The 20,938-nt window shown below is 48.7% G+C and overlaps 2 protein-coding genes across 2 annotated transcripts in view; both read right to left on the bottom strand.

Annotated features, from left to right (window-relative positions):
• Positions 1–7,775: 7,775 nt before the first annotated feature.
• LOC128096674 (tumor necrosis factor receptor superfamily member 14-like) overlaps positions 7,776–20,938 on the bottom strand; it is a 34,458-nt gene continuing 21,295 nt past the window's right edge. Inside the window, exon 8 of the mRNA XM_052716536.1 lies at positions 7,776–7,898. Within this exon, the coding sequence (XP_052572496.1) occupies positions 7,800–7,898 (99 nt within the window). The 3' untranslated portion in view covers positions 7,776–7,799. The remainder of the gene's footprint in view (positions 7,899–20,938) is intronic.
• On the bottom strand, positions 11,412–17,135 carry LOC128096675 (tumor necrosis factor receptor superfamily member 14-like). The gene is given in 5 exon segments (XM_052716539.1): positions 11,412–11,537; positions 11,540–11,647; positions 12,846–12,971; positions 13,416–13,524; positions 14,299–17,135. Coding segments are annotated over 5 exon segments (519 nt in total). The 5' UTR covers positions 14,404–17,135; the 3' UTR covers positions 11,412–11,466.

Here is a 20,938-nt window from a genome sequence, read left to right as displayed (position 1 = left end):
CAGGCAGTAGGTCTTTTGCTCCTGGAACTGGCTCTATCCCCAGGCCCACAAACAGATGCAAAGGCTGGGAAAGGAAGAGAATCACCATGATACCCAAAAGTGGTGAGGCAGAAGTCAGAAAGTCAGGAACCATGTTACCATGTCAAAAGGAGTAGAGGTGAGGGCCTGGAGAGATGGCACCAGCTGCTCTTCTAGAGGACCCACAGTTTGGTTCCCAGCATCCCCATAGTGCCTCACAACCCTTCGTAACTCCATTTCTAGGGCTTTGATGCCCTCTTTAGTTACCAGGCATGCACATGGTGCACAAACATGTATGCAGGCAAAACACTCTAAACACAAGAATAGGGCTGGGGAGATGACCCAGTAAAGAGGCAGGTGTCTGTAATCTTAGTGCTGGGGGAGCAAAGACATGAGTATCTCTGGAGCTCACTGGCCAGCCAGTCTAGCGGAACCAGTGAACTCCGTATTCAGTAATAGACCTTGTCTCAGGAAATAAGATGGAGAAGGACTGAGGAAGACAGATCAACCACTGGCCTCCACTGGCATGCACAGATGCACACACAGGTGCATCAACATATGTACAGAAAGGAAAGAAAATAAAAAAGCAGAGCCCAGAGGAAGAGCTGGTCTGTAGAGAATGGCCACTGGTTCCAGGGGCACCACCAGAAGAAAGCCAGAGATGGGGCTCCTCTACGTGCTCTTCAGTGTTGAGGGGTACAGGAGAAGAGGGTCCTTCCCAGGAGGGTGGGAAGAAGTCTGCAGAAAGTGCTGCATGCTGAGCAAGAAGAGCCAGCAGGCCTGCTCCATGAAGCAACTCACACACACCCACACCCCCACACACACATCTAGAGTGTGGCAGAGCCTCACCTCCATCCTCACGGGTCCTAGATTGACCTGGGAATTAAAATGTGGTGTGACAGATCAATAGGAGGAAAGCACTGTAGAGTCTTCGCTCCAAGTTTTACAAAACAGAGGTTCCTAAACTAAGGATGTGAAGCCTTGGAAACATGAGGCCATTCCTGTGTGCTACACAGGACAAAGAATGATAGTAAGCTGAGGGGAGGTGTGTAAATTATGTGTGGAGGCAAACCTGTGAATTGTTTGAACAGGATAGCTTCAGAATTCTATCAGGACGGCTGACTTCTTCACTCTCAAGGACAGGGTTATGGTGTTTTCCTCCAGGGTAAGGAGGGCCTCTTTGGCATGATCATTTTAGCTTCTGCTTTTATTGGTTCTTATGCCAAACCAGCAAAGTCAGAGTGGTATATTCTTGACCATCTCACAAATATCAATAACACATGGAATTAAACAATATTCAAGTAAAGAAGTGCCAGCCTCAGAGGCAGCTGGGTTTATCTGCCTGTAAACCTTAATCCATCAACTTGTGTCTGCTTTCACTGGGTGTGCTACAGTAACAACCTAAACCAGTTGATCACAGCAACCAAGTTCTACCTCCTGCTCCTGTGTGTCAGAATGGTGGAGCTCTGCTCCTGGTGCTTGCTTCATGCTAAGGTCCAGGCTACGGGAGCCATGGCACTCAGAACACGCCTTTCTCCTGGCAGAGCAGAGCTGGGGCACATGCCATTGGCCAGAGCTCAGCAATGGCCAGGTGGATGCTGGGGGCAGGGAAGTATGTGTCTTCCACAAAGCATTTTCTAGCCTGGAAATGAGCAAGCTAGCTATCACTCATCACTGTTATCAGAAAATATGAGACTCAGGGCATAAATGCAAGGGATAGGGTATAATTACTTGTGGCATAGCAGACTGGAGGGGCCTCTGTGTGTGTGTGTGTTGCCCACAAACAGGGTGATGTAGAGGTCCCTCAAGAGTTATCAGGGCAAACACAACCCTCAGCAATGTCCCTGAACAGTGGTTGGGTAGAAGAAGGAGGATCCATCTATCTTACGTCACTGTTGTATTGCTGTGAGACGACACCATGACCAAGGCAACTATTATGAAAGAAAGCATTTAATGGAGAACTTGCTTACAGTTGTAGAGGTTTAGTCCATTTTCATCATGGATGTGATTGATAATGGCAGCAGGCGGGCAGACACTGGAGCCGTAGCTGAGAGCTATATCCTTATCGTTAGGCAGGGAGAGAGAGAGAGAGAGAGAGAGAGAGAGAGAGAGAGAGAGAGAGAAGAGAGAGAGCTCAAAACTCACCCTCTGTGGAATACTTCCTCCAACAAGGCCACTCCTATCCTTCTAATTCTTTCAAATAGTCACTCCCTGGTAACTAAGCATTCAAATATATGATCCTATGAGGCTATTCTTTTTTTTTTTTTTTTTTTGAGCTGAGGATCGAACCCAGGACCTTGCGCTTGCCTACCATTGAGCTAAATCCCCAACTCAAGGCTATTCTTCTTTTTTTTTTTTTTTGGTTTTTTGAGACAGGGTTTCTCTGTGTAGCTTTGCGCCTCTCCTGGAACTCACTTTGTAGCCCAGGCTGGCCTCGAACTCACAGAGATCCGCCTGGCTCTGCCTCCCGAGTGCTGGGATTAAAGGCATGCGCCACCACTGCCCAGCTTCAAGGCTATTCTTATTCAAACCACCACACCATCCTTGGCTCACATTGCAGAAGTAGAGGGAAAGTCCAAGAGAAGCCTGCCTCTTTTATCTGGAGATGTCAGAGGTCAAATAGCCCTCAAAGGTCACGCTCCAGGCTGCCATTTTTGACCAAATCATGGTAGTTTGGCTGATCTGGGGGAGTTGGGGGCTGCAGGCACCATGATTGGCAACCAAATGATCTGTGAAGAGGTGAGAATGAACATTCAATTCATCCTGACTTAGGCTGAATCAGACTCTGCAGTCTGATGCCAGGCAGTTTATTGCCAGCATATTTAAACACAGTTTGGAAAAGTTTCCTGGTATAATACAATTCCTGTTGCACAGAAGACATAATTACATTGAAATTCAACTCAAAATCCATGTCATTTCTTCCAAGAAAATGGGTTTTAGAGATAGGCTACTTGTATTAGCTTAAGAGCCTAGAGAAGGATCTGGTGTGGTCTTGGTCATACAGATAGCATAGAGGTCATTTGGGCTATTAGCCACCTCTAGACCTGGCTGTGGGAGCTTGGGGGAGCCCCTGGCTATACAGATGATGTAAGGGGCATTTGACTACTAGTCACTCCTGGCCCTGGTTGTGGAAGCTTGATATGGCCCAATCCTACTGATAATGCAGTACTGATAATCTCCAGGCTGTTAATCACCTCCAATTCCCAGCCTTCTGGATAGAAAAACAGGTTTTGTGTGTAATGGGACTTTCTTTGGACTGCCAGCTCCCAAATAATGACACAGGGACTTCTTATGAAATATGAAAGCTTAGCTTTAGCTTAGGCTTGTTCCCAACTAGCACTTAAAACATTCCATTTATGTTAATCTATGTTCTGCCACGTGGCTTGTTACCTCTCCTCAGTACAGTACATCCAACTTCCCCTGCCTCTCAGATTTTTCCCCAAGTTGTTCTCTCTCCACAGAAGTCCCACCTATCCCCTCCTGCCTAGCTGTTCACCTCTTTGTTAAACCAATCAAACCACCTTAAGTGGGTGAGGTAAAACAGACACCTTCACAGTGTGATTAAATATCCTGCAGCATATATATCCTTTCCCTTGAGAGGACAGTCCTGCATGCTTAACATTCCTGCTTTTCCTGGTGACCTGTGGGTGCAAGGGCCTTTGTACTCCTAACACTGATCCACTGTGTAGCTGTTGAATGTAAGAGTATGACTCAGCCCCACACAAACAAGATCCCACTTCACGGCTGGGAGTAGTGGTACACACAGGAAGAAGATGCAGGTGGATCTCTGTAAGTTCAAGGCCAGCCTGGTCTATATAGTGAGTTCTAGGACAGACAGAACCAATAAGAGAGAGACCCTATCTCAAACAAACAAACAAAAAAAAAACAAATAAACATAAAAAAGATGTCATTTTCGTTTTCTACAGGTCAAGGGATATTGTAGGAGCCCTACCCACAGGAATGCTATTGTGTAGCTATTTATTCCCATTTGAAAATGTCCCTTCTAGAGGGCAGAGGAAAGTTCTTGAAATTCTGACAGTAAAGGAAACTTACAAGGCTCAGAGGAAGTTCCTGAAACTGAAAGGATTCAGAAAGCCCCTCCCCAAGATTGTAGAAATAGTAATGTCATCTTGGAAGTGAATTATCTCTACCCATTGAGCTGCATTTAGGTTGTACAAATAGCTCTGGAGATGAAGCTTTTGTGAATCATCACCCAGGCTGTTGGATTTTTTTGTGGTACAGAGCTGCCTTTGAGTTGATAGAAATACAAGAAACTCACTGGTTTCATTGAGTTTCCGTGATTTCATTTCTTTAGTTATTGTCAGTGATTAAACATTTGCTCACATCTCCCGAACAAATGTCACACAATACATGAAGAAGGAAAGCTGGGCTGAGAATCCAGCACTGTGGCCTAAAATTTCCCAGACCTCTAGACATCTGCCTGATAAAACAGTACACTCTTGTCCTATGGCCCATGTCACATGCAGGTATTACTATGAGGCAGGCTGGCAAGGCCACAGATCAGAGCAAACCACCATTGAGAAGCAAGCTTGTTAAAGCCCCTACACCATGCCACATAGGACCACCTGGGGAAGCCACAAAGTTGGTCAAAAAACAAAAGAAGCAGGTTCAGTGTTCCATTGCTGTGAAAAGACACAATGACCACAGCAACTCTTTTTGTGTGTTTTTTGTTTTGTTTTGTTTTGTTTTTCGAGACAGAGTTTCTCTATGTAGTTTTGGTACCTGTCCTGGATCTTGCTCTGTAGACCAGACTGGCCTTGAACTCACAGAGATCTGCCTGGCTCTGCCTCCCGAGTGCTGGGATTAAAGACAACTCTTATAAAGGAAAACATTTAATTGGGACTAACTTACAGTTTCAGGGGTTTAGACCATTACTGTTATGGCGTGAAGCACAGTGATGTGCAGGCAGACATGGTACTGTAGAAGAAGCTGAGAGTTCTACATCCAGATCAGCAGGTAACAGAAAAATGCCATGCGGGACCTTGCTTGAGCATCTGAGACCTCAAAGTCTATCCCTAGTGACACACTTCCTCCAACAAGGCCACACCTACTCTAACAAGTCCACTTCTATCTCCTAATAGTGCCACTTCCTATGAGCCTATAGGGGCCATTTCCTTTAAAACCACCACAGTACCCATGGGTAAGAACCTTCTGTGGTATGGCCCCCATAGACTCACGTGTTTGAATGCTTGATTATAGGGAGTGGCACTGTTAGGAGATGTGGCCTTATTGGAGTAGATGTGGCCTTGTTGGAGGAAGTATGTCACTGTGGGGGCAGGCTTTGAGATCTCATATATGCTCAAGCTATGCCCATTGTGGGACAGTTCACTTCCTGTTGCCTGCAGATCAAGATGTAGAACTCTCAGCTACTTCTCCAGCACCATGTCTGCATGCAAGCTGCCATACTTCTTTCCATGATGATAATGGACTAAACCTCTGAAACTGTAAGTCAACCCCAATTAAGTGTTTTTCTTCATAAGATTTTTGTTGTGGTCATGGTGTCTCTTCACAGCAATAGAAACCCTAAGGTAGAGTTGGTACCAGGGCCTGGGGTATTGCTGTGACAGGCCTGACCATGCTTTTGTTTGGAGGAATATGGATTTTGGGTTAAGGAAGCAGTAGAATGCTTTAAGTGCAGCCTAATGGGCCATACCAGTAGGAGCATGGAAGACAGTGATGCTGAGTGTGATTTGAACTGTGGGGGTCTGGCTCAAGCGGTTTCAGAGGAGAAGAATTTTAGTATGTGGCTTAGAAACTGTTCTTTAATGAAGAATGTGGCTGCTTTCTGCCATTTTCTTTCAACCCATCATACTACCCATGGATGAGAACCTTTATATGGTTTCCAGGGAAAAGGCCAGACAAGGCCAGTGAGCAGGCCTAGGCTTGGTTGGTACAGATGGTTTCCCAGACACTGTGGCACAGGGACCAATCCCAGCTGACTGGCATTGGGGTCACAAGCTGAAGACCAGGCCTGGGTTGGTTGGTTCACATACAAATTGCACGCTCGTGGCTGCGGATATGTGTGTGTGTGTGTGTGTGTGTGTGTGTGTGTGTGTGTGTGTGTGTGTGCCTAGGATTTACTCTCCCTAGAAGCATATTCTCCTAAGTGAGTGAGGCTCCAGATGTAACCCATCAGATCATCAGAATAAACACACATGCTTGGGACTGGCATCCTGTTGTGGGTAGCTGACTACAAAAACAGAATATCCCATGGGCTCCCAATGCACTTTGCTGACAACCCACATAAGTGTGGCTTGGGGACAACAGTATCCCTGGGATACACCTGTAGTGGCTCCATGCTGTGTGTCCCCAGAGCCTGCCAAAGCCGCAGGGAGCCAGGCCAAAGAGCACTAAGGCATGGCTCCACACAAACATATATGAGCTCAGCCTCTGCCAAGTGTAGTGAGCTGCTGGGGAGCAGGGTAGGAAGCACTCTGGGATGGCAGGAAAGAAAGCAGTGATCTTCAGACTCTGCCCCACCTCACCCCAAGGTCTTCAGTCTGCGCATCTGTCAGTGTTCAAGCCGTGCTCAGCCTTCTTTGTGCCTGTGCCCTGGGGCTCTGTTTCCTACTTATTCAGATGTTTGTTTCATTAATTTGAGCTCCGTTATTAGGTGCTGTTCCAGACCAACACAGATCCAGTGTCTATGGTCCAACTCATTGGATACCCTTAAAGTGAAGACAGTCGCAGCCAGGTTAAGGACTGCAGAGTGGGCATTTACTAGGATTTCAAAAACAGAGCATGGTCCTGGGTTACAGAAGACCAACTGATTTCCACAAATTGTGTCAGAAGGGGGGACTTAAAAAAAAGTGGTCAGGACAAAAGTGACTTCATTCAAACCAGGTTCACTTGGTTTATCACAATCCAGCCACGGCACTGACTGTAAGGATTATGTTCTTAATTACGTCACCAGCCTGCTATGGCATCCCAGCCTAAATAGCAGGGGTGCCCTCTCTGTGCTCTTTCTTTCCGCACTCTCTCCTTCCGTATTCCCTCCCCTCCGTGAGGTCTCTCTCTCTCTCTCTCTCTCTCTCTCTCTCTCTCTCTCTCTCTCTCTCTCTCTCTCTCCTAATAAAGCTCTAGAAAGGTAACCATGGCTTGTGATTCTTCCGCCATCACAACATCTAGTGCTCTCTTGTCGGCATGGCCGCCGCAGGTGGTGACCAGCCATGAGCACCACCACTTAACCAACACTGACACCACAGGGTCCATTTGTAAGGATTCTTATTGTCCTCTAATGGTTTTACTTCTACATTTTGTTTTGTTTTTGAAACAGGGTTTCTCTATGAAGCCTTGGCTTTCCTAGAACTCACTATGTAGACAAAGTTGGCCTTGAACTCATAGAGATCCTCTTGCCTTCACCTCCTGACTACTGTTATTAAAGGCGTGTGCCACCATGCCCAGCTCTTTGCCTCTACATTTTTCTGTGAGAGTATTAGGGAAAAACAGACCATGCAGGTCAGGGTGTATTAAGTCAAGCTAGATCCAGGCAGGTAAATGCACAGGACTGGACAGGCTGTCATTGATACTGGGGGTTCTGAGTCACCACCTCCCTGGATTTAGAGGGAGGGTCCCATGGGAGCAGATGGGAAAATGTAGAGGCCCCTGAATTAAATTAGACACTAAGAATGACAAAGCATCTCCTAGACCCTGAGTCATGACTACATCTCTGCTGCAGTATGATGCTGGAGCAGCCCAGGGCTACAGCCATACTCCGCAGGCATATGGAAGTTACCCTCCAGGGCCTCCTTGGTGTCTTGTCATCCAGAATTCACAGGATTGAAAGCTGTCTCCTCCTCAGTCACAGCAAGCCCAACCTCGGTGACTGGAAACTTGAAAGTGTTCTCTTGTTTCTGCCCCTGCCAGAGAAACCCAGGCTTAAGCCTTGCCTCTCAGGCACCAAGCCAGAGGCTGCATGGTTCTTGGGAACGTGCAAAGCTCAACATAGACTAAAGGAGTTGAGTCCTTCATCTTGTTGGGACCTCCTCCACCAACTCAAACACCTCCAGCAATGATACCTGGGAAGGCTCCAATTCCCTGGCCCCCGTAACACTGTAACAAAGTTATCAGGTCAAGGAAGAAGCTGAAGCAAGACTGGCCCTCTCCTGCCTGCCCCTGCCCCCGCCCCCACCCCTGCCCCTGTCCTGTGCTTCTCCTGTCATCTCCTGCCACCTACCCCCTCCTGTCTTTATTTTGATGTGTCTTCCCCAGCTCTCCCTCCTCTGCCTTCAGTGCCCTTTTCTGCCCTCTTCTCTCACCCTCCCTGATCTAATGTCTCACCCTCCCTTCACCTGTCAGACTATTGTAACACGAATCTTAAATGGCCTTATTAGTAAAGTACTCGGGAGCCAGGTATTGGGGTGAATTCTGAAAGATCAGAGAAACAGAACAAGCCACAGCCAACCTCACCTCGACAACTTCTCATCAGATCCTGTTTCCTCAAACTGGAAGCCTCTGAGTCCTCATCTGAATGAATCACAGAAATTCACTGCTGCTAAAAGCTAAAAGCTTAAAGGGGCTCTAGTTCCTGGTCCTCACGCCTTTATATACCTTTCTGTTTCCTGCCATCACTTCCTGGGATTAAAGGCATATGTCACCATGCCTGGCTGTTTCCAGTGTGGCTTTGAACTCACTGAGATCCAGATGGATCTCTGCCTCTGGAATGCTAGGATTAAAGGTGTGCTACCACTGCCTATCCTCTATGTTTAATACAGTGGCTGTTCTTTTCTCTGACCCCCAGATAAGTTTATTGGGGTGCACAATATATCAACCACATTTTATTAATAAGACTTTAGCAATTCATGTTATATCGGGCGCCCAACTTGTCAGGTACGAATTCAAGAAAAAGCCACTTGCCTTTGTCCTTGCAGTCCCCAGCTCAGGACCGAGCTACACTCAGCCAGTTGTGGTGGCGCACGCTGGTAGGATTTACTGAAGGACATGGAGGCAGGAGGATCCTGAGTTTGAGGCCAGCCTGGGAGGCTTGCTGAGGAAAAGCTGCAGCCGAGGCCTGGCAGGGCCACAAACGGTGGCGGTGGGACCGTGGCGGCGGCAGATCTGCACTGCCAATTGTTTCTAATTGTGTTGGTGGCTACTGGAGAAGAAAGGTTTACCGCTGCTTGTTCAGGGAACAATCGCCAGGACCATCATGTTACAAGAAAACATCAGCAAAGGTCAGTTTGGAAAAGTTTGGTAAATGGTGGGGAGAAATTGCTGTGAAGATATTCTCTTCAAGGGAAGTACAATTGTGGTTCCGAGAGACAGACTTTATCAGACTGTGATTGCTCCAAACCACAGAGGAGGCACACACACACACACACACACACACACACACACACACACACACACAAAGGCTACAGGGAACCCTGACCACACTGAACAGCAACTTTGAAATCTCCAAAAGGATGCTGGGACCCCACAATGATGATTCCACATGGACTATGGTAAAGCCATTAAGCTGATTAACACCACCGAAAGATCGCCTTTGGACCACAAACTGTTCAGGACAATTTCAAGATGGCTAGCTGAGATGATCCAGATTCACAGACAACTCGAGCAAGGACTTGAGACAAGCCCTGCATTTTCCCATTATGCTGAGACTGAACAACACATGATACTGCTACCTCTCCCAGGACTTGACAATTAACCCAAGAATTTTCTTTTCAGGATCCCCTAAAGATGTCTTTGCCCCCAGAAAGCTGGAAGTAACTTTTAGAAAACAACACCCACATTCCCAAGAGGTAGGGTGGTGGTTTTTGGTTGTTTAATGAGTTATGGATATTGTCATTGTTTGCGAGGTTGGTTACAAGTTATTAATTGTTAATGGTCAGGAAAAAATCTAAATAAAGGAGATTAGATTCAAGGTTCTTGTGTAAAAAAAAAAAAAAGAAGAAGAAAAAAGAGAATATAGCTGAGCGGTGGTGGCGCAGGCCTTTAATCCCAGCACTCAGGAAGCAGAGCCAGGCAGATCTCTGTGAGTTCGAAGCCAGCCTGGTCTACAGAGCAAGATCCAGGACAGGCACCAAAACTACACAGAGAAACCCTGACTCAAAAAACCAAAAAAAAAAAAAAATAGATAAGATGTAGATTATTGAATCTACTCTTTAAAAAAAGATAGAAATAATAGAATAAAAAAGTAGATTATTGAATCTACTCTGAAAAGAAAAAAGGAAAGATGTAGAAATAATAAGATAAAAGGTAGTTTTTTTTTAAAGGGAAGATATAGAAATGATAAGATACTACTCAGAAAAGGGAAAAGAGAGAACATGGGTATGATAAGATAAAAGGCAGGTTGTGGAATCTATTTCTAAAAAGGGACTGCTTGTTTTAAATAGGATAAGAAATGGATTTTTTATCTGAATCTGTCAAATGTGAATGGACTGGACATTGCTAATGTATATAATGGAGATTTTTGTCTGAGTCTGTCAAATGTGAATGGACTAAACATTGTTAATGTAATTCTTGATTGTATCTATTGTATATACTTATTGTATATACTTTTTCTTATATTTGTTATAACTTTTTTATCTTAAACAAAAAAGGGGAGCCGGGCGGTGGTGGCGCACGCCTTTAATCCCAGCACTCGGGAGGCAGAGCCAGGCGGATCTCTGTGAGTTCGAGGCCAGCCTGGGCTACCAAGTGAGTTCCAGGAAAGGCGCAAAGCTACACAGAGAAACCCTGTCTCGAAAAACAAAAAAACAAAAACAAAAACAAAAAAAACAAAAAAAAAAAACAAAAAAGGGGAAATGTGCACCCCATATAAATGTTCATATATTGTGCACCCCAATAAACTTATCTGGGAGTCAGAGAACAGAATAGCCACTATATTAAACACAGAGGTTAGGCAGTGGTAGTACACGCCTTTAATCCTAGCATTCCAGAGGCAGAGATCCATCTGGATCTCTGTGAGTTCAAAGCCACACTGGAAACAGCCAGGCATGGTGACACATGCCTTTAATCCCAGGAAGTGATGACAGGAAGCAGAAAGGTATATAAAGGTGTGAAGACCAGAAACTAGAGTTTTTTTAAAGCTTTTAGCAGCAGTCAACTGCTGAGATCCATTCAGATGAGGACACAGAGGCTTCCAGTCTGAGGAAACAAGATCAGCTGAGGAATTGGCGAGGTGAGGTTGGCTGTGGCTGGTTCTGTTTCTCTGATCTTTCAGAATTCACCCCAATACCTGGCTCCGGATTTGGTTTTTTTTTTTTTTTTTTTTTTGGTTTTTTTTTTTTTTTTTTGGTTTTTTTTTTTTTTTTAATAAGACCTAACAATTCATGCTACAGCCTATAGCCTTCTCTCCTCTCTTGACACCAGGACTTGTCTGGGGTGGGTGGCCTAGGGTTGGCCAAGGTTTCTGCTCCTTCTGAGATCCCTGAGCTGGAGGGTTTCTGGACACCAGGCAGCAGAGGCCATGGGACAAGAATGGCCTCAAAGGAGGAACCTACATTCGGCTAGCTCACCTCTCTTCAGGACCCTCTGTCCCCGAGGGCAGGTGGTGTGCATGTAGAACAGTGGTCCCCCTCCTGGGTCTCACAGAAGTAGCCTGGACTGCAGCAGCACACAGTGTCCTCCCGGCTGGAGCACTCCCGCCAGGTCACTAGGCCCATGTCTGCCATCAGAGACAGGGTGAGAGCACTCATCCTCCAGCTGTCCCAGTGCACCAGGGCCTGCCTTCTGCACCGGCTCATCTGCCAGGGGCTCCCACCACATGCTCCTCTACTAGAGGCTCCAGGCAGACACCTGTGATACCAACTTTGTCCAGCAGGGGAAGCCAGGCACGGCACAACTGTTTGAGCTCTGGCCTGTGTCTAGGACTGAATGGGTGGGTTACAGTATGGTTGGAGGCCCAGGGCCTGGGTTTTAACTAAGTCTAAATCCTCCTTGCCTCTGTTTTTTCCTACTCCAGGAAGCTGGACTCCCCAACTCCACCCTGGAAATGTGGAGTTGGTAGGCTCTGGCATCCAGCAGAATGACGTGGTGGCTCTTGGAATCTCAGTATCCTCATCAACGGGAATGAGCAATCTTCTGTCTCTTTCTAGACCTGAGCCAACTCTTCATGGGAATTGTGTGAATAGGTACAGGGTCACTGTAGGAGTGAGGCTGATTCCATGAGGGCACTGTGTGTGGGTATAGAGGTTCACCTTCTGTAAGGGTGAGCCATCTTCAATGTACACTGATAGGCACAGGGTCACCTCTGAGGGACTGAGGATAACTCTGCATGCAGTGTATGGGTCCAATGCCATACTCTGTAGGAGTGAGGCCAACTCCATTTGCATGCACACTGTGATAGGCACAGGGTCATCCTTACAAGGGCAAAGCCAAACACATACAGGCACAGGGGCACTCAGGATGGTGTCTGGACAGTGTGGGTCTGTGGTAGGAACAGAAGCACTAGCCACCTCACTGGTTCAAACGTCCCAGGATCTTTGTCGCCCTCCCTGTCTACCCAGGCCCAGGCAGCCATCAGTGCACAGGTGAGCCTTTCCTGGGTTTGTTCACACAAAGGAGAAAAAGTAATGACCATATTAGCCCCCAGTGATGCTTGACCCCTTCACAGGAGAGAAACCGGAGTGTGGGAGAGCCTCTCATACCCGCATAAACCAGAGAGAAAAGGAAAACAAGAAGCAGATAAGGAGGTGAGGTCGGCGCAGGAGATGGAATGGGGGTGGACACCCTGAGAACCTGCCCACAATGGCAAGAATCTCAGTCCTGCAATCCAGCGAGTTTCCCTCAGGTTCAGGGCCCTCTTCTAGAATCAATGCGAGCAAAAGTGTCTCTGCACCGCCCACCTCCACAGGAGCTCCCACCTGGATCACAGACTCCGCAGGACAGACACTTGCTCAGGCTGTTTGCATGGACAGTGTGTGTCTGTGAGGGACAGGGGGCACACACTGTGCCTGTCCACTCACTGCAGGCTTGCTTCACATGGTAACCTGCAGCCAGGACCCACAGTTCCTCAGTGGTGGAAGTAACCTGCAGAAGCCTACCCTGTACCCTCACCTGGAACTCCAGCAGGTGTGGCACCAACCGAAACAAAGCCCCACAGGACCCTTTGGCCCATCTGCCTTCTATGTGCCCTCTATGGGCAATTCAGAAGTTCACAATGTGGAACCTCCTAATTCACCCAGGACCAGGCCTGCTTATGTCTCAATCTCAGCCTCCCGACATGCTGGGCCTGCCCTATGCCCCAGGCCCACCCCACACAGTGCAGCAGCAAAGGTCCCAGAGGCTGAGGAGTACAGACTGCCAGGGGCTGTCCCTGGATTGAACACTGTACAGCCTGGATCAGCTGGGCCACTAGACTGAGGACCCAGAGGCCAAGAGACTCAGGACAGGGGCTTCCCGGGCACAGCACTGGCTCCCGGAGCTGCTCCTACCTGGGTTGCACATGGGACAGCACTCGTCCCCCACAGAATACTCCTCTTCTCTGCATAAGGGTTGGACAGAGAGACAGCACAGGACGTTCAAAAGGAAGACACACCACACCTGGGGGAGGGGATGAGTGTTGGAGGGGCGTTCTTCCCTCTGTCCCTGTGACTGCCTCCCCCAGGATGGCCCAGGGTCTCAGTTCATGCTCTGCTCTGTGCAGTGGGGTAGCAGCAGCCTCTCAGCTGGCAGTGTCCCTGTGGGACAGGCTCAGAGCCCACACCTGCTTAACTTCCCTTCTGCCTTCATTCTGGGCCTGACGGTGTAAGACCTGAGGAGGCAGCAGGGTCAGCTAGGGCTGGACTCAGAGACTCCAGCAGAGGGTGGGAACAGGCTCTTCAGGGTCCTAGGGGAGAGAGAGAGCAGCTGAGCCTGACTGCTGGTCAGAGTTGCCTCCTTGAGCAAACAGGAGAGACACCCTGGCTCCTGCTATTCTGCCCTGATGTCTGCCTCCACTGTACTTGTCCTCAGGGGCAGAGCTGCATAGGGTCGGCCTCTTGCTACAGGGCCTGCCCAGGGACTCTTCTAGGACATGGCCTGCCAAGGGCCACCACGTCCAGGGCACCACCACCTGCTCTTGAATGAGAGCCACAGCAGGTGTCTGTGAGTGGAGCCCCCTAGGGCCTGCCTGCCTGTAACCTCCCAACATGAGGTTGTCCTCAATCATCTCCAGAGATCTGGACACCCAGCAACAAAGAGCCCAGTGAGCTAGTGGCCCAGACAGAGCCAAGATAGCCGGTCTGGGGACAGGAAATGGCTGGGATGATCTGGCTGTGGCTGGAGTTGGGCTTGGGAGGACAGAGCTTGGAGACAGGAAAAGGCTCTGGGACTCACCAGGCTGAAGGTGTTGGCTGTGGGGGCCTGGCTCCAGGGTGAAGACCCCCATCCTGGCAGAGGTTCCATGTTCCTGATCAAGACACTGCAGGCCAGGAGCCCCATGGGCTCTGGGCCTCACACACACCCTCCTCGCCCATCAGCAAAAAGTGAAAACAAAAGAGAAATGCAGCACAGAGCCCTCAGGAAGGAACTTGGATGATGAAGGGGCCTCGGAGTTGGCACAGGACACACACCAAATTCTCAGCACAAAGGATATTTATTACCCTGGAGGGATAAGCCAGGGTTGGAAGGAGGTGGTTCCTCTGTATCAGACAGACAGCAGCAAGCATGACTGCAGGAGCGTGTTTTAATGAGAAAAGTGGGAGGTCTGTGTTAGGGTGAGTTGGTAAGTCCTGATTGGACAGGTAAGTCAGTGTAACCAAATAATGAATTCTGATTGCTAGACATTGGTGTTTTGATAGTTGGACCTTGAAGTTTTAGTCAGGCATAAAGGAAGTGGTTAAATAAGGAAATAGACCTTGGTGACTAGCTTTAGGAATGTATCTAATGGTTTCAAAAGGGAGAGGGGAGGGCGAAGGGCAAGGCCTGTCAGCACCCTGTTTGCTCTGCTTGGGCCTGTTGGAGCCCTTCAGATATCTCCCAAGTGAGTGCCTTCTGTCCACAGTTGCCCAGGGGGAACACCAGAAAAGAACAATTTTAGGGTCAGGTGGTGTCCAGCCCAGAAGCCAGAATTCTGAGCTCTTCCAGAGGTAGATTGGCCAGACCAATCAGACTAGGAAAGGTGCTGGGAGGAGCTCCTAGTAGGCCAGCCCCACAAGATCAGAGCCTTAGCCACAGAGGCAGACCAGGGACACCCACAAATTCTCCTCTGTACTGTCCCAGCCCCTATGTACACCCTTGGAAGTATGTCTGTCTTCCAGGTCACTGCAAACATAAAACCGGCCTTGGTGTTCATCTTGAGTTTGCTGATAGACAGACCAACCTAGGAACCTCAGCCTCGGGGAACTGGGCACTTGATCCATTGACCCTCCTCCCAACGCACCCTTCTCACAGGACCCTCCCACAGAAGCTTTCCATCTCTTCCCAGTTACTATGGCTGGGATGTCCCCAGCTCCACTTCCATGTTACTGTGCTAAAGTCTTGGCCCTCAGCAGGTTGCAATCTTGAAAAGATGGGATCATGAGGGCTCTGATTTAGTATTATTAGTCCATAAATGGAGCTATTATTTAATGGCCTCGTTGGGAGGTAGTGCAAAGTAAGAAGTGGACTTGATTAGAGGAAATAGTCCCCTGGTGGAACAGAGCCGCACACCCAGTGGAGAGAAACAGAACCAGAGATACAGCAACAGGTATGGGAGTACCACCAGGGTGAACAAAGGAGCATGCTGTTGCAGAGTATGGCCTGTCCTGGGCCACCTCACCCATCACAGCCCAGTAGGCCAGTGCCACCACTCAGCCTGCAGGCCTGGCCCACAGTATGGGGCCACGGCTGCTCGCTCTAACCGTAGAGGCTACAGGTCCTGTCCCCAGACACAACGATCATCCTGACGATAAGCAACAAGTAGATATCCAAGATGAAGAATGGTTCACTTCCTGGATGAAGACTTCCATGATCCATGCTGCCACCAGAAGCCATGTTGGTGTATGTGATCTGTGCTGCTGTCCACTGCCATGGGCAGGGAAGCTTCTTCTGTAGTGGTATCAACGACTACAGACTCATAACTGAGAATGAGAGATGTTGAAGGCTTCTGTGACAGCCTCTGCCCAACGCCCCCCCAAAAGAAACTGTTCAGATATGAAGTTACTGAAGAGAGCCCTTTAAAATCTGTGATAAAAGTGCTGAAGTGTAGCTCTTGACAGCTGATGGCTTCTGATAGGGTGAACAAGGTGGGGAAGGACTCAGTTTTCCTTAAGGGGCAGGCCACTACGAGTTTGACCATGCTCCAGTGAGTACATGGGCAACACAGATTGGACTTTTCATTTCTTTGGGGGCGGGGTGATGGGGAGCAGAGTAGGAGAGTGCACCTGAGAGGGATGGGGAGTGATTGTGATCTGGGTGCATTGTATGAAATTACCAAATAATTAATAAAAATATTATATTGGGGGAAAAAGGAAAAATGGATATTCTAGAGAACACACACACACAAAGAATATACCTCCAGTCCCTCCTTCACTCTCTTCCACTGCCATGAAGTGGGCAGTTTTCTGTTTCTGAAACTATAAGACAAAGAAAATCTTTCCGCTGAGTTTTTCTCAGATGTTTTCTCACACTTGCGCAAAGCTGTGTAACACTGGCTCTTGTGGTTTACTTTACTGTAAACCAAAAGTTCTCTTAAAAAAAAAAAAAGAGGCTAAAAAGATGGCTTAGTGGTGCAGAGCACTGGTTGCTCTTCCAGAAGACCCATGGTTCCCAGAATCCACATGGTAGCTCACAACCCTCTCAAACTCCAGGGGATGCAACGCCCTCTTCTAGCCTCCATGGGTACCAGGCATATACGTGATACACAGGCATACATGTAGACAAACATTCTTACATATAAAACAATAAAATGAAATTTTAAAAGTATATTTTAGAGTAAAAGATGCATACATTTAAGGGCTGAGGAGATGGTACAGTGTGAAAACTCATAAGTGTGAAAACTGGAATTTAGATCCTTGGAAATCATGTAAAATCCAAGCAGGTGTGTCCACCTGTAATCCAAAAACTCAGGAGGCAGAGACAGGGCCATTAAAGTGATCTGGCTACACTGGTGAGCCAGAATTGGTGAGTTATAGGTTTAGTAAGTGACCCATGACTCTATAAACAAAGTGGCAATTGAAGACACCCAAAGTCAACTTCAGACCTCCACAGGCATACACACATACACACACACACACACACACACACACACACACACACACACACACGTTCACATGCTCACACATGGGCACACACATGCAAGTACAGCACACACATGCATGCACATGCCAAAAAAAGACCCTGAAATTCAGTCAACTGCTAGGAGCGGGTGGTATCAAAGACCACACTCTGTCAAGGAACAAGGAAGATTGCACAGTGGCTCCACAGCACCTGCATGTTTTTACGTCCAGGATCCCTCCTACCATCGCCTCCTTTGTGTCTTTTCTCTGCACATTTTGCCCCAAATCTTGTTAACCTGATGACAAGCAGAGCAGTTCTCCAAGAATTTGGAAGTGACAGAGCATTCCAAGGGAATGTGTATGTACAACAGTAAACAGTGTCCATATTCAAGGAGACTGAGGCTAGGGAAGTTTTTAAAAGATAAAGTGAGCAAGGTTACCCCGCCACCCCCTGTGTCATGGAGCAATAATCTTTGCCCACAGGATTACTAACAAGAATGACAGCAGCCTGAGCACACAGGGGCTGGGTGGATTTCCCACGGCAGTGTTTTCCATAAAAGGCTGTTGTATTGGTCAAGTGCTTACAGTAGTTGCTCTGGGGTAATGCTAAGAGGGGAGATTCGCTCCTTCTTAACCTTCTACTTGACACTGGTTCCTCTATTTTGATTCTGACAACTTCCACACTTGAGAAACTTTCTATTGGAACCCAGAACCGAGGACTCACACAGATGCAAGATAGCTAAGTTCCTCCTCCAACCTGGAGGCCAGGTGGCAGGCTGAAAGCCTCTCTCTGTCCCCATGCCTCCCAATCCCCACCTCAGACTGCTCCTAGGTCCCATGACTGTGTCTGGCTTCCCAGCTTATGAGGTAAAGGCCTGTGCTCAGCGTTTAGAGCTATCCCAGGCCCTCCTGTACTGCCCTAGCCCCCAAGGAGAGGAGTTCAGGAAAGCCAGACCCACCGAGAAGGCCCCTGCCATGGCTCTCATTAGGGAACAGTGGTGGTGGCACCATGATGACCAGGGATTTTGGCATCCCTGAGCAGGACAAGGGACTGAACGCCTGCAGCTCCTCCCTGATGGTAAAGATGTTTGTACAGGAGAGATGAAGCTGGGGTGGTGCTGGGTAGGGTCGGGCACAGTGGTGTCAGTAGGGCCAGAAAGGGCAACTTTCCCATCTGCCCAGGCAGTCTCTCCAAGTGCTGAATCTTCTTCCAGGGGTACTCTGTCCCCCACCCCTTCCCTTAATGAAGACCCTTGCCTTTCTCCCTTGCCGCTCAGCTGTTTCCTCTTCTACTGTCCTTGCGGACACCCTCTTGGCAGAAGGTCCCTGACTGTGACTGCCCAACTTGGAGCCCCCTGAGCCTCTGAAGCTCCCAGAAGTGTCCATGGAGAAGATTATCTGTGTAAAGGCCGGCCCTGATGATACCCAGCTCCCTGCAGTATTCTAGCACCTCAGGGACACTACAACAGCCTCCTCAGGTTCTATGCCCTGCTCCTGAGACTCCCAGCCAACCCAGAACAGGCCAAGCCCACCCCAGCCCTCTGTCCTTCCTAAGTCCTGAGGAGCCTTGGCCTGCTCATCTGCAAGTCAGGTCCGTGGGTGCTGCCTCACGGAATCAGGGCTGCACCAGAATGGACATGAATGTGGTGTTAGGACATTCTTGTTTTGGTTGTGATTTTTTTTTCATTTGCCTTTTCTCTGCCTTTTCCCCTATTTTAAAAGAAATGTTATTACATTTATGGTGTTTGTGTTTGTGTGTGGGGGGGGGTGTGGTGTGTATACGTGAGCATGTGTCACAGCACACATGTAGTGATCACAGGACAACTTGCAGGAGTTGGTTCTTGCCTTACACCATGTGGGTCCCAGGGATTAAACTCAGGACACCAGCCTCACCCCCTTCCCCTGTGTCTGTGATAGGATGAAGTTGGGTGATACCTCAGGCTGGAAACATCTTGCTTGTCACCCACTTCCACCCTTCTTAATTTTATGATGCCCGGGGAAGGTTGACAAAGATTCTGCTCCTTCGCTAAGCTGGCCATCCACTGCAGGAAGATTGTCCTTCTTCCGGTTCCCACTGCACTGCCCGGGCTCTCACTGCGTCAAGGGCTCTGATCCCTGACTGTTACTATTTATGTCATATTGTCCCAGGTTGGTCCAATGGGAACCCCATGTATACATGTTTACTGGAAGCCCTACTTCATGTGCACAGACATCGGACAGGGTACCCAGGTCCCAACAATCCACGTATTTATCCTATGCAGGTAAGAGGATACCTCTGTCCTCACAGATGGAGGTGAGACTGCTTGTAGGGGAATTCCAAGTGAAACTATGGAATGAGATAGGGAGCCTGAAACCCACAGCACCATTGGGGGTCTCCCCTCCAGCCACGTGTACTCCTCCTTTCTCCTATTACCACTTTGATTTCTAGGTCCCTAAGCCCTCAAAGCTGGCGCTGAGCCACCACCTCCATCAAGGTACCACCAAGTGGTTACCTTGGTAGACTGAGCTCAGGTTCCCCTCTGGGGTGCTGACTAAGCAGTTGGGGTGCCAAGGCAGGCCAGGCACACACCAAGATATGGCTATCTTCTTAGACAGGCCCAGGCTCTGGAGCTGACACCCTAGGCCTTGGCCGAGGCCTCGGCCGTGGCACTCTGGCGATTCCTGCCCTTGACACTTCTCAGGCCCCAGCTGACCTTGTCACTCCCCTTCCCAACTGTGCTGGCCTCTGGGCACTCAGTGCCTTCCCCTCCCCCCTGCCCTGCCAGCTCTGGACCTCACCTCATGCCCTCCATTACAGAACATTTCAAAGGAAGCTCCTGCAAGGCCCCACAACAACAGGGGTGGGACCTGCAGGACACAGGAAGCAGGGCTGCCTGGAGAGGGAACCTCTTGTGGGGAGACTTCAGCCTGGCCCCCACTGCCTCACACACAGCCCTGTGATCCAGGGTTAGGGATCCTGGCACCTGAGGGGAGGAACTTCCATTCGGGACACAGCAAGGACCTGTGAACTCAAACAGTGGCCACGTCTCAGTGCCCTTTGACTCCTCTTGCCTAGCCGTCAATAGACAGGGGAAGGACCCGGCCATGGTGGCACACGCCTTTAATCCCAGCGCTTGGGAGGTAGAGGCAGGTGAATCTCTGACTTCAAGGCCAACCTGGACTACAGTGTATAGTCGGAAGATTTCCTGTGTCCCGGCCTGCCAGCAGTCGGGACAAATCTCTCCCACTCGCATCCCCCAAGTAAACACACAGAGGCTTATGTTAATTATAACTGCATGGCCATGGCTCAAGCCTTTTGCTAGCTAGCTCTTATATCTTAAATTAGCCCATGACTATTAATCTATGTATTGCCTATCACCACATGTTCTGTGGCTTTACCTGCGTCCCATTACATGTTACTCCTTGGGCAGCTCCTAGCGTCCTGTCCCCTGTCCCATCGTGTCCCCCTCCTCCCTCCCCCCCCCCCCACCCTGCCCGTGTGCACACAGCTCGCCTTCTTCCTGTCTCTCTCTTTGAATTTCCCACCTGCCTCTAAGCTGTCTTGCCATAGGCCAAATGGCTTTATTTATCAACCAATCAAAGCAACACATATTCACAGCCCTACAGAAAGACATTCCCCCATCAACAGTGAGTGAGTTCCAGGTCAGCTCTACAAAGGGAAACCCTGTCTCAAAAAAAAAAAAAAAAAAAAAAAAAAAAAAAAAAAATAGACAGAGAAAGGCATCCACTTCCTGGTGGTAGTAGACCCTGGTCAAGGAGGGATGCACCTAGTGGGCTCC

Source organism: Peromyscus californicus, unplaced genomic scaffold (assembly GCF_007827085.1).
Source record: "Peromyscus californicus insignis strain IS unplaced genomic scaffold, ASM782708v3 Scaffold_5__1_contigs__length_169319896, whole genome shotgun sequence".
Taxonomy (NCBI): Eukaryota; Metazoa; Chordata; class Mammalia; order Rodentia; family Cricetidae; genus Peromyscus; species Peromyscus californicus.
The sequence above is the reverse complement of the archived record's forward strand: the minus strand, read 5'-3'. Positions and strand labels throughout refer to the sequence as shown.